The sequence below is a fragment of the Oryctolagus cuniculus genome, chromosome 18, assembly GCF_051225735.1.
Source record: "Oryctolagus cuniculus isolate XC-2025 breed Fujian yellow rabbit chromosome 18, ASM5122573v1, whole genome shotgun sequence".
Classification (NCBI taxonomy): domain Eukaryota; kingdom Metazoa; phylum Chordata; class Mammalia; order Lagomorpha; family Leporidae; genus Oryctolagus; species Oryctolagus cuniculus.
The window spans coordinates 61,533,500-61,547,534 of record NC_142884.1 but is presented as its reverse complement, the minus strand read 5'-3'; the positions used below and the strand labels follow the sequence as shown (position 1 = coordinate 61,547,534).

At 46.9% G+C, this 14,035-nt stretch overlaps 1 protein-coding gene across 16 annotated transcripts in view; it reads right to left on the bottom strand.

Moving 5' to 3' along the window:
* Positions 1-13,615, bottom strand: part of SLC7A6 (solute carrier family 7 member 6) — a 34,284-nt gene extending 20,669 nt beyond the window's left edge. For 3 of the 16 annotated variants that reach the window (XM_089320357.1, XM_070062659.2, XM_089320365.1), the window contains exons 1-4: positions 13,480-13,615; positions 11,720-11,851; positions 10,406-10,458; positions 3,064-3,622 (exon numbers count right to left, since the gene is read on the bottom strand). In XM_089320357.1, coding sequence (XP_089176483.1) covers positions 3,064-3,065 — 2 coding nt within the window. In that variant the 5' untranslated portion in view covers positions 3,066-3,622; positions 10,406-10,458; positions 11,720-11,851; positions 13,480-13,615. Of the gene's footprint in view, positions 1-3,063; positions 3,623-10,405; positions 10,459-11,719; positions 11,852-13,107; positions 13,165-13,290 lie in introns of those variants that run through there. The other 13 variants (XM_089320358.1, XM_089320356.1, XM_070062662.2 and 10 more) reach the window with 11 other exon arrangements.
* Positions 13,616-14,035: the final 420 nt, after the last annotated feature.

Below are 14,035 nucleotides of genomic sequence, written 5' to 3'. Positions count from 1 at the left end.
ACAAGCCAGAGAGAATATGACACTGAGGTCCTTTTTTAAAATGACAGATATACAGGGGCCAGCACTGTAGCGCAGTGAGTTAAAGCCCTGGTCTGAAGTGCCGGCATCCCATATGGTCGCCGGTTCTAGTCCCAGGTACTCCTCTTCCAATCCAGCTCTCTGCTGTGGCCTGGGAAGGCAGTGGAAGACGGCCCTAGTCCTTGGGCCCCTGCGCCCACGTGGGAGACCCGGAAGAAGCTCCTGACTATGCATCGGCTCAGCTCTGGCCGCTGGGGAGTGAACCAGTGGATGAAAGACCTCTCTCTGTCTACCTCTCTCTGTAACTCTGTCTTTCAAATAAATAAAATAAATCTTTAAAAAAATGATAGATATACACATAAAAAAACACTGTAAGTATTCCACTCATATAGTAACAACAGTTTTCTGGGAAATAAAAGCAGATGATTTCAGGTTTCTTTTTTCTATTTTCTTCACTTTTCAAATTGCCTATAAAGTCCATTGTATTGCCTTTTAATTAAAAAAAAATACTGCTTTAAGGCCGGCGCCATGGCTCAACAGGCTAATCCTCCGCCTTGCGGCGCCGGCACACCAGGTTCTAGTCCCAGTCGGGGCACCAGATCCTGTCCCGGTTGCCCCTCTTCCAGGCCAGCTCTCTGCTGTGGCCTGGGAGTGCAGTGGAGGATGGCCCAAGTGTTTGGGCCCTGCACCCCATGGGAGACCAGGAGAAGCACCTGGCTCCTGCCTTTGGATCAGCTGGGTGCGCCGGCTGCAGCGCGCCGGCCATGGTGGCCATTGGAGGGTGAACCAAAGGCAAAAGGAAGACCTTTCTCTCTGTCTCTCTCTCTCTCACTGTCCACTCTGCCTGTTAAAAAAAAAAAATACTGCTTTAAAAAAATGTTGCTTCTAAAGAACACTTCATAAAATAGAGGGAAAACCCACGATTTATACAAGTTTAAAAAGCTCAATATCTGAGCCTCCCAGGGGTGCTGCACTCGCAGCTCCACTGGGGGTGCTAATAAAAACAGCATCAACTGCAAAAAAAAAAAAAAACAACCTGAATGTCAAGTTACCAATAATAGCAATTCCATAAAAGAAATGAAAATATAATCAAACTATTAAAATAAATACTCCTTTCTTGGTGGTAGATTATGGGTGATTTGAGGGTAACTTAATTTTCCCTCTAATGAAATTGCTTTATAAGCAGAATATTATTCCTTTTTTTTTTTAGAGGACTCTGTCAGGGCAGTGTCTCCCTGGTCAAAGCCTAATATGTATACCCAAATCATGTTTTCTAATAATATTTAATGAAATATTAAAAATTTAAATTTAAAAAGCAGTACACAAACCAAAAAGAATATGACATCGAGGTCTTTTTTAAAATGACAGATACACACATAAAAAATAGTGTAAGTATTCCACTCATACAGTAACAAAAGTTCTCTGGGAGGTAAAAATCAGATAATTTCTATTTTCTTTTTTCTATTTTTTTCACTTCTCAAATTGCCTATAAAGTCCATTGTATTGCTTTTTTTTTTTTTTTTTTTTTTTTTACAGGCAGAGTGGACAGTGAGAGACAGAGAGACAAAGAAAAAGGTCTTCCTTTTGCCGTTGGTTCACCCTCCAACGGCCGCCGCGGCCGGCGCGCTGCAGCCAGCGCATCGCGCTGATCCGAAGGCAGGAGCCAGGTGCTTCTCCTGGTATCCCATGGGGTGCAGGGCCCAAGCACTTGGGCCATCCTCCACTGCACTCCCGGGCCATAGCAGAGAGCTGGCCTGGAAGAGGGGCAACCGGGACAGAATCTGGCGCCCCGACCGGGACTAGAACCCGGTGTGCCAGCGCCACAAGGTGGAAGATTAGCCTATTGAGCCACAGCACTGGCCAATATTGCCTTTTAATTAAAAAAAAAATACTACTTTAAAAAAATGTTGCTTCTAAAGAACACTTCATAACATGTACCCACCTTTCCCTCTCTCATGGGTACCTGTTTCCTCTCGCTATGCCAAATGATGTAAAAGGGGGTTCCCTTTAATGTTTGTCTTTAACAAATTTCTTAAAGTCAGAAGACACAGTGTACTGTACAATCCTTTATTGCTAACTCCAAGACACCCTCAGTCTATTTTTAACATCGTGGATAAATGATATATACTGCCAAAGCTTCTGCAAGCAGAGATATGGAAAGAACAGCATATAATTGTCTCTGGCAGCACAGTACTAAAGAACACAGGCAATCTAGGCCACTTCTCAGCTAAAACACTAGCTCTGCAAGGATAGGGAGCTTCACTGTAATCTCCTCTCCCTCGAATGTTTCACACAGAATCCCTCCTTACTACCCTGTAAGAGAAAGGAAAACAAACAGGAATCCACTCGGATATCTCGGGCTCTGTCCTCAGAGACTCAGAGGTAGAGTAGAAGCTACCTTTCTCTCACTGGGTACAGGAAGAGTTTGTTTACAAAATCTGTGTAAAGAAATCTGAACATTAATGGAAAAGCCATGTTGATGTGATGTCTTCTGCTAACAATGGGCCATGGAATGGCAGCGGCGAGAAGGAGGGCAGTCCTGCGGACCTGAGGGATAATGCCTTGGGATCCCCCAGTCTGAAGACTATTTCCCTCACTGATGCCTTTTAACTGGTTTAAGGTGAAAAGCTGGGAAGTAAAATAATTGATTTCTCTTTGAGAAGCAGAATAAAGGCCTCAAGGCTGATGGATTTTTGTGTTAAACTACAACTAGTGATGTGGACTCCAATCTAAACACCTGACAAGACAAATACAAGACATGCACCAACCTGTCACATAGACTAGGGAACAGAACTCAGGATCAGCCAAGATTAGGAGGAATGAGAGGCACCAAAATCCAAGAACAAATTCAAACTTCTCCCATCCCCATCCTTTATACTTACTTATATCTAAGGATCAAACGACTTCGGTGAAACTACTTCTTCAAAAGACAAGGTGCTTCCCTCCCCTCCAAGAGCAAATTAGGCTCTTCAAATATAAGGTACCAATACCATTATTACAGCACCCCACACCCCCACACATCTCACATTCAGCCCCCAGACTTACATATGCAAGCAGCAGCGAGGAGACGGCAGGCCAGGTACGGGGGATTACAGGTGGGGAAGGAGGGCTGGATGATGTAGTTGGCAAAGGTGATGGCGATGATGGCCTGACTGGTAGGCTCAACGATTAGCAGTGAGGCCCACAGGCGGATGAAGGCAATGAAGCCCCCAAAGGCCTCTAGAATATAAGCATAGCTGGCCCCTGACTTGGTAATGGTGGTCCCCAGCTCTGCATAGCAAAGGGCACCCACAACGGAGAAAAGCCCACCAATTGCCCACACGGTCAGTGACAACCCATAGGAGGCAGTGTACTCCAGCACACCCTTAGGTGAAACAAAGATCCCTGAGCCGATCATGTTGCCCACCACCAGGCTGACCCCATTCAGCAGGGAGATCTCCTTCTTCAGCTGCATAGTTTCCGGGGACCCTTTAGGTGGTGGGCTGACATCTTCTTCCACCCTGGGCTGGCTGGCTTCTGGAAGGAGATGGTAGGTGGGTGTGGGGCTTCCAAGCTCCCTGGTTTCCATGGCAAGTGGTTCTTGCACACCTGTGCTTACTGTAGCCTGGCAAAGAATACAAGTATGTCAGTCTAGGGTAGGATTTGGTAAGGCTCTGGTTTAAGACTTGCAAGGCAGGCAGATATTCCTCCCTACCTCCTGCTTAGGGACATGACACACACACACTCAGTTGCTACCACAGAACACAAGGACATGGAGGCAGTCCTCCATTGCTCTTAAGAAAGACCCCATGACAAAACAATCTGATAATGACTTATGACAAATCGTACCTATCTTGCCATCCAGGGTAGGCTGGCATTAGGTTTATTTATAGCACTGACTATCCTGGAAGTATTAGTTTTATCTGTTCTTATCCGCTTAAATCCCACAAACCTGCCCCCACAAAATACATCAGAGTCCTTGCACCTGTATCTGGTACACAACCCTCACTGGCCTGATAGGCCTCACTGAACACACCCAGGTAATCCCGCCCACTCATCCCTACCCAAACATAAAGAGAGCCTTCTGCCATGTCCAGCTACATGTGGTGAGAACTACAGATACTCTCAGGCCAGTGAAGAACTTTGGGAAGGGCTAAGAAGATGCCAACACCAGAGTATATCTCTATTACAGAGACTGTAAGAAGATCGTCATGAAAATGGACACTCATGAGCTGTTGTGCCCACAACACCCATCTTACTACCCTGACCCAACCCACACTCAACATGGCTTTCTCTCTCCCTCAGTTCCTGTAGCAGTCATGATTCAGATTCCTGATCCCACCTCACCTTCAGGAGAAAGGAATCTGGTGGGCCATTTGATTTTTACCCAGGAGTCAGTCCTGTAAGATCACAGGGATGATTTCTAGATAGAACAGGATCAGTGCATCATGTTCCCAGAAGCCTCTCCTGCACTCCATAAAAATGCATGTGTCAGAACCTGGTGGTCTCAAGGAGCTCAGTCACTTGAGAGTGAGTAGTTCTCAGTGGAAACCAGTTTCCACAGACTGCACAAAAACTCTGCCTTACTTATCCTAATACCTTTCCAGAGTCTGGTCTTGAGCCCAAATGAGAAAGCTCTTCCAGAGCACTAGTGAGCCTTTCGCAGTCCAAGAGGAATTGTGCCAGCCTACCTGCTTAGGCAAGGCTTGGCTTTAAGCTAACACCATGTCTCACTTCACTTCTGGCACTAAGCCCTTTCTCTATGCAGGCCTGCGGGAACATTCTTGTTTTCAAGAGCCTGCTGGTGAGCACTGGCGTGGGAACTAAACCAGTAAACAGCTGGGAAGCCTGTTTTCTAGACTCAACTGCAGAGGCCTAGGTTACCCTCTCTATCCAACTCAACAGAGACAAGCAGAGAAACCCACCTCAGGGACCATACCAGCTTCTCCTAGTCCATCAAACCCTGGCTTGGGGAAGGAACCTGGGGCTACCAAGTGTTGATTTTGTATTTGTATAACTTGGCATTGGTGTCTCTGATGTGGTTTTATTTATTTATTTTTTTAAAGATTTATTTATTTATTTGAAAGTCAGAGTTACACAGAGAGAGAAGGAGAGGCAGAAAGAAAGAGAAATCTTCCATCTGCTGGTTCACTCCCTAATTGGCCACAATGGCCGGAGTTGCACCGATCTGAAGCCAGGAGCCAGGAGCTTCTTCAAGGTCTCCCAAGCGGGTACAGGGACCCAAGCACTTGGGCCATCTTCCATGCTTTCCAAGGCCATAGCAGAGAGCTGCATCGGAAGAGGAGCATCTGGTACTCGAACAGGTGCCTATAAGGGATGCCAGCACTTCAGGCGGCGGCTTTACCCACTATGCTACAGTGCTGGCTCCTCTGATGTGGTTTTATTAAGAGTGTCTGACACTCTGGTGAAACTATCCAGTGGTCTTATTTGGAGGGGTGGGATACTGTCACAGACCCTCCCGCCTCAAGTCCTGTTGCCAGGACCTGAATAAGGACAAGGTTCCTGCTGAAAGGTTAAAGGAATGACTCTTTAAGCCAAGGAGAGAGGCAGAGTCACACAACTGAGGGCAGGTAAGACTTATTTCTCTTCATTCAATTAAAAAAAAACTAACAGTCATCAGGGACCATCCTTGGCTAAAGTAATTAAAGTCCCCATCTCTTTGCTGACCACCCAAAAACATAGTTGTAATGGAACCTCAGTAGCTCCCCAAGAGCAGATGGCTAATTTGGGAGCACGTAAACCTCACCTCATACATCTCTACATAATCTGCCAAGCACCTACATTACGCCAGACCCTGTGCTGGGGACACAGATGTGAACAAGACTGGTAGGGACCATGCTCTCCCAGCCAGTATGACAGCATGGAAATGAGATGGCATGAGATAAGAAATGCCACTGTCAGAGACCAGAGCTCACCAGGTAGCTGTACCTTACCCTTCTCTGACACTGAGATAACTTCCCTAACAGCCTCATTCATTTTTCATGAGGTTCAAATTAGACAATATGAAACTCTTTTGTAAAATGCACTGTAGCATAGCGGGTAAAGCCTCCACCTGCAGTGTCAACATCCCACATGGGCACCAGTTCAGGTCCCGGCTGCTCTACTTCTGATCCAGCTCTCTGCTATGGCCTGGGAAAGCAGTGGAAGATGGCCCAGGTCCTTGGGCCCCTGAAAACAAGGGAGACTGGGAGGAAGCTCCTGGCTTCAGATTGTCACAGCTCCAGCCATTGTGGCCATTTGGGGAGTGATCCAGTGGATGGAGGAACTCTCTCTCTCTGTGAATCTGCCTCTCAAAGAGATGAAGAAATCTTAAAAAAAAAAAAAAAAAAAAAAAAAAAAAAAAAAAAAAAACACACACACAGTAAACAGGGACCAGTGGATGCAAGACTTCTCCCTCTGTCTCTCCCTTTCTCTCTGTAACTCTGCCTCTCAAGTAAATAAATAAATCATTTCACTGTAAGATAAAATCTAGTATAAAATGGAAAGTTATCAACTTCTAGCTTCTACTTAGGATGTGGACAGCTGGGAAAAGTATCACTTCCACTCCAAGACACACACACAAAAAAAAGGCGAAATAGCATAGAAAACCAAAATTTTTCCTGAAAGTTGAGGATACAGGGCAACCAACTACACTGAAACTAAAGGTGCAAGAAGAGAGAAAGGCAAGAGGCCTGTGGCGCAGCAGGTTAAGGCCCTGGCCTGAAGCGCTGAAGCGCCGGCATCCCATACAGGCACCATTCAAGATCCAGCTGCTCCACTTCCAATCCAGCTCTCTGCTATGGCCTGGGAAGGCAGTAGAAGATGGCCCAGGTCCTTGGGCCTCTGCACCCAAGTGGGAGACCTGGAGGAAGCTCCTGGCTCCTGGCTTCAGATCAGCGCAGCTCTGGCCACTGTGGCCAACTGGGGAGTAAACCAGCAGGTGGAAGACCTCTCTCTCTCTCTCTCTCTCTCTCTCTCTCTGCCTCTCCTCTCTCTGTGTAACTCTTTCAAATAAATAAATAAATCTTTAAAAAAAAGAGAGAGAGAGAAAGGCAAGCCATAGTTCACCTGTGGCAGCAGGGAAACGAGGCAAGCACCACATAGGCAAGTAAGAATTCAGGTATAATTTTTAAAGCACATTCTAAGGGTCAAATGTGAGTTAGCAAGAGCCACAGACATTCATATTTTTTTTCTCCACAAACCTCACTGAGTGCTAACAGGAAACCCAGAAAGCTTCTCTCATATACAGACATCTTGCCTCCCTCACCCCAAGAACAATCTGTGGTGCTAGCCCGGAGGAGGGAAAACACAAAGGTACACCTATACTCTCCTTTGGAAAAAAAAAACAGTAAACTCCTGGAGAAAGAACAGGCAGCATTCTGGCCACTCCCATGGTAGCTGGGGAATGGGTAAAGGAAAAAAAAAATTCAATGCCTTGGGGAGGGGAAAGACAGGAAATTCTGGTCAAGACCATTAATCCTACCTTTAGGGGGAGTACAGAATCACTCAGGCCAGCCCCAAGTCCCAAGGAAACAGGGCCTGCCTATGGCTGAGGCTGAACCAGGAAAACAGGAAGAACCCCCTAATTCCTACCACCAGGTTAGCAAGGACCCAGAAACAAACAAGAACCTTTGCCACTGAGACTGGTAGCAAAGGGTGGAGCTGAAACATTGAGAAAAAGTCTACCTCCAGCAAAGAACAAAACAAGAACAAAAGGAAACACCCAAGGAATTTAAAGCCAATGGTGCACCTAAGGTAACCACAGCAACAGTAAAACCAAAACACAATTCACCTCTTCACTGACTCAAAATCTCATACTAATAACCTATTAAAAGAAAAGGCATACTCCCCAGAACAAACCCAGTGTCCCTCACTCCCTACTATTCTACATACTATGTCTGGCAATTAATAACAAATAACAAGCTACACAAAAAGGCAAGAAAATCAACCCACTATAAAGAAGCAAAATGATAAACAGGACCAGATTTAGGATGACCCAGATATTGGAAACAACAAACAGAGAACTTAAAATAACTATGATTAATACATTAAAGGCCTTAATGAAAAAGTCGGACAGCATGTAGGAACAAATATGGAATTTCAACAAAGAGATGAAAAGCCTAAGATTCAAAATGGGAAAAGTGAAAAAACATCTCAAGAGCTATGGCACAGTATCGAGTGGTCTGAGGTAAATATTTTAAAAAATACATTTTATATTTATTTTTAACTGCTTTAGAATATAGCTGCTGGGGGCTGGCACCGCAGCTCAATAGGTTAATCCTCCGCCTGTGGCGCCAGCACACAGGGTTCTAGTCCCGGTTGGGGCGCCGGATTCTGTCTCGGTTGCCCCTCTTCCAGGCCAGCCCTCTGCTGTGACCCAGGAGTGCAGTGGAGGATGGCTCAAGTGCTTGGGCCCTGTACCCCATGGGAGACCAGGATAAGCACCTGGCTCCTGGCTTCAGATCAGCGCGGTGTGCCATCCGCAGTGCGCCGGCCGCGGCAGCCATTGGAGGGTGAACCAAGGGCGAAGGAAGACCTTTCTCTCTGTCTCTCTCTCTCTCACTGTCCACTCTGCCTGTCCAAAAAAAAAAAAAAAAAAAAAAAATATATATATATATATATATATATATATAGCTGCTGGGGCTGGCATTGTGGCACAGTGGGTTAAGCTTCCGCCTGCAACACCAGCATCCAATATCCGAACACCCATTTGAGTTCTGGCTGTTCCACTTCCGATCCAGCTCCCTACTAATGGCTTGGGAAGGCAGTAGAAGATGGCCCAAGTGTTTGGGCCTCTGTTACTCATGTTGGATACCAGGATGGAATTCCAGGCTCCTGGCTTTGGCCTGGCCCAAATCTGGCTTTTGAAGCTATTTGGGGAGTGAACCAGAGGTAGAGGATTTCTGTTGCTCCCTCTCTCTGAAAAATTTACATATAATATATGCAAAATGATAGGGAGAATTGAGAGTGTGCTGTTGTTAAGTTTCCTGGATTACATGTGAATTGATACAATATTCTTTTATTTTTTAAAGATTTATTTATTTATTTGAAAGTCAGAGTTACAGAGAGGGAGAGGCAGAGAGAGAGAGAGGTCTTGCATCCACTGTTTCATCCCCCGTGATGGCCTCAACGGCTAAGCCAATCCCAAGCCAGGAGCCAGGAGGTTCTTCTGGGTCTCCACACGGGTGCAGGGGCCCAAGGACTTGGGCCATCTTTTACTGCTTTCCCAGGCCACAGCAGTGTGCTGGATCAGAAGTGGAGCAGCTGGGATTCAAAACAGTGCCCATATGGGATGCTGGCACTGCAGGTGATGGCTTTACCTGCTACACCACAGCACCCAGCTTCACAATATTCTTTAAAGGTAGACTGGGGCTGGCACTGTGGTGCAGCGGGTTAAGATTCCTCCTACAACACCAGCATCCTATTGGGCGCCAGTTTCAGGATCTTTTTTTTTGAAAGACAGAGTTACAGAGAGAGAGAGAGGTCTTCCATCCGCTAGTTCACTCCCTAGATGGCCACAGTGGCCAGAGCTGCGCTGATCTGAAGCCAGGAGCCAGGAGCTTTTTCCAGGTCTGCCACGTTGGTGCAGGGGCCCAAGGACTTGGGCCATCTTCCACTGCCTTCCCAGGCCATAGCAGAGAGCTGGATTGGAAGAGGAGCAGCTGGGACTAGAACCAGCATCCATATGGGATGCTGGCACTTCAGGCCAGGGCTATAACCTGCTGTGCCACAATGCCAGCCCCAAGAGGATCTATTTCTGATCCAGGCCTCTGCTAATGTGCCCAGAAAGATAGTGGAAGATGGCCCAAGTAGTTGGGTTCCTGCCACCCACATAAGACCCAAATGGAGTTCTGGGCCCCTGGATTTAACCTGGACCAGCCCTGGCTGTTGCAATCATTTGGTGAATGAATGGAAGATTTCTCTTTGTCTTTATCATTCAGCTTTTCCAGTGGATGAAAATAAATAAAGATTAGATAAACATTTTTAAAAAACCAGAATCAAAAAGATGGCAGGAAAAGAAGAAAGTAACAAAAATTATAGGGAATATGAAACAAATAGAAAAAACAAGATGGGAGATTTTAATCCAATTATGTCAATAAATACATTAAATATAAATAATCTAAGTACATCAATTTAAAGACAGACATTATCATATTAGGAAAAAAAGCAAAACCCAATATGTATCTACATTAAACATAAAGACATAAATAAGTTATAAGCAAAAGGATGGAAAAAAGCATGTAATCAACCAGTAATTCTGTCATAGTACTTGTTTTTTAAATAACAACTGATGGAGAAGAAAAAAATGGCAAAAAGCTACTATGATTACAGTAGTAATTTTGAATCCACTTGTATTTAATTAGTCACAATAGTTATCTACACACATTCCAAAGAAAGCAGCACATACCTGCGTGAGACACATTGTCTATCTTGTGCTCACAGAGTAGATCTGCAGACCCTCTGCAACAACGGGATAAAAAGTCGCTTATTCAAGGGCCCCCTAATGAAGCCAGCACTTCCGGGTGGGTAGCCTGGTATTATGAAGGGTCATCAAAATTCTACAGACCATCTTCCTAGTTGGGATATCTGTCTTCAATTTTTATCCAATTAAGAAATTAGTATGTGAGGTTTACCCACAGTATCAGTCTCTCTATTTCTTTTTCTCTAACATAGTGAAATCTCTTAGATCTCTGTTGAAAATAATTTTCGTAAAATGATTCAATGTAGCTATCTTGGAAAGCCAGTATTAAGTTCTGCTTGTAAGGATACGTGCAGTTTCCCAATAGGATTTCATCCTATATTCTATATTCCTGAAGCAAACAACAAAAGAATTTACCAGAACACTAAAATTTTCCCATTAAAACTTAACCATGATACTGTCATACACAATTTTTGGAAACAACAGATCAAAGTTTAATTATAAGGCAAGTTTTAAAAGCTGGATTACCATTTCTTTCATAATCAATGAGTAGAAAAAAAATGATGTTGAGCATCACACCAAAATCTCAACTGCGGTGAAAACATAGAGAACTTATCTTTTTTACACCTCTTTGAGTTCTATATATTTTTCACATTGAGTATGCACTAGTTATTTTTTAATGCTTAAACTTATAAGTGAAAGTTATGTGACTATTTATGTTTGTCTCTTTACCCAAGACACCAGAAAACTCAAGATCAAATTCAGTTCCCAATCCCAGTGGATTAGATACCTTAACTTCAACACTATTTGCTACCTAAGAGAGCACTTCACTAAGTTAACAAAAAATGGAATTAAAAGGTAGGTTTATTTTGGCACATTTTTTGAAATCCAGGCATGAGGGGGGTCTTAAAAAATAGTTCATAGAAAATGTGTACTGTGAAAAAAAATGCATGGGTTTCAAATTTCTTTTTGCAAGACAACAAACTTATCTTTTAATTCCATTTTCCACAAACTTTTTGAAGTACCCTTGTAGTCTTTTCCATGGCTTATGGTTTTGTTTCTTTTCAACAAGCTCATTACAAGTATCTTTAATTATAAGCCACCATAATTACTCTTTAGAAAGAAATATAATTTATTTATACAATAATTCAGTGTTACATAACACTAAAAAAAGAGCTGTTAATTATGTGTGAGCCATTCTCTTTACTAGTACCATGTTCATATTATATACAAATAACTAAAACTCTTTATAAAGCATATAAATCAAAGAAAGCCGATAGAGAACACAGTAACAATATTCACCTGTCAAGAAATAAGTGAAAATCACACTAGCGCAAGCCACCTCATCATAAACAGGTCAGGTATTAAGAAGAAAATGAAGTCTCCACAGCAAGGGCTAAATAATTCCACTTGTCTCTCCTGGCCATTTAATATCTGCAACAAAAAATAAGAGATAATTTATCAAAACAAACCCAATAAGCAGCAGGATGGTACTTTCAGTTGTAAAAATCTAAATTTTCCATGCCCGATAGCAGAGCCCTCAATTACTGAGAAGTTCCATCACACCCGCAGCAGGTAGAATGGAAGCAGCCAGCCCCAAAGTGCTAGAGCACTAGCCTGGTCGTCTCAGATCATGCATGTCTAGGCAGCTGCCCCTGGGTCCCAGGTCCCACCAGCACTGTTCGCATAACTTTTGTAGAAAGGGATCCACATCCTAGGGACTACTGGGAAGCCCAGAGATCAGGAAATTGCCGCCACCAAGAAGTTCTTGGGAGATCAGTCACTGGTAAACACTTTTGGCCAGCAATAAAAATATGTCCACAGCCAGCCAAGGAACGAGGTGGAAGTGCAGAAGAAAGGAGAAAATCAGGCACGTGGTTTTCCACATATTTGCTAGGAAAGGAAAGTCAAATACAATGGCTAGAATGAAAATGTGAGTGCAAGGCTGGAAAGCACAAACAGAGCACAGCCAGAAGAGGACCTCAGTCATAATGTAGGCAGCCCGGGCACTTCCTAAAGGGTCTCACAGGAAGCAAAAATCACAGGAAACAGTTCCTCGATCTTCAAGTCTGGGGGGCTGCTCCCTTGAGATAAGGCGCCCAAGGCTGGCACCGGAGGCTGGGTGGCAGCTACAGCCGGGCTAGATTAGATGAGCGGCCATGGTTTTCCCCCATGAAGGGCAGGGATTGAATTCTTTTCCACCGTGTCATCTAACCCACAGTTCAGCGCCCAAGACAGGTGCGCCAACACATCTGTTCACTCAAGTGTGGATTCCTCTTTATCCCGACCCTTACACAACACGGGGAGCGCCCGGCTCAGCGCTCAGGGCAGACTTTCCAGAATGTTTCACCGCAAACTCCGGACAGTTAAGGGATGAGATGGTCCAACCGGACGAGTGACCACGGGCAGAACTCAAAGGAGCACCCCCCACCCCACCCCCCGCGCCGGAGCCCGCACACCGTCCGCCCGCGTGCAGATCCCGCTTTCTCACACCCGCTGCCTCCCGGCCACAGGCCGGGCCTCCTCCGCAGCCCGCCACCCCGCTCACACGCACCACCTCACACCAGCCCTCCCGCCCACGCTCGCGGCTCCCCAGGAGTCCCTCTCCCACTCAGGGGCCCACACGCCATCCAGAGTCGCCCTCACGCCCACGGTTCCCCTCTTTGTCACACACGCGCCGCTTCCCTCACACTCAGGGACTCGCGCCCTCACAAAGTCGCCATCAGACGCAGGGTCGGGCTCGCTCGCTCGCTCTCTCTCGCTCTCTCTCTCTCTCACACACACGCGCGCACACACACACACTGCGTCTTATACTTCGGGTCTCCCCACTCTCCTGGGGCCACCCTCACGCTCGGGGTCCCTCTCACACTCACACCGCCACCCTCTCACCCGCAGCGTCCCCTAGGCGGCCGCGGCCAGCCCCGCGCCGTTTCCGGGCCCGCATCCCGCACGCGGCGGAGGCGCGGAAAGTTCGGCCCCACAGGATGCGGCCCCCGCCCGCGCCCCGGCGCCGCTCGGCCCCGCTCCGTAGCCCGCCCGCCGGCCCCCACACAGCCCGTTACCTCCCAGTGGCCGGGCGCCGCCAGGATGCTCGGCCGCGCAGCCAGCACGGCCCCCGCCGCTGCCCAGGCCCCGCCCCCGCCACGTCACTCGCCGCCGGATCGCGACAGCGCGCGCCGCGTCGGGACAGGACTCGCCGCCCGGCCCGCCGGTGGCCGAGCTTCCGGACCCCAGAGGCCGCCGAGGACTCGGTGATCCACTGCCCCGGGGCTCAGCCTTTCGCTGCCGTCGCCTGGTAGCCCCCAGCTGGCCTCACCGGGCCCCGCAGGAGCCGTGATCTGGGCCCAGCCGCGCTGGCCTCCCTGGATGGCTCCTTCCCACCCTGCACTGAGTCACCGAGGGCCTCGGCACAGGGATCCTTTCTCATGAAGCTCTAAACGGCCGCCACGCCCCGTTCCTACTGGCCATTGGCTTGGGCCCCTGCCCTGGGGACCCCGTCTAGCTCACACAAGGCGCCCCGAAGAGCCTCCACACGCAGGCTGACCGAAGAGACACACATCCCGGACTTGTCCTCCCTCCCTCACAGCTCACACTCACATCCAAGCAGACTTCTCCTGC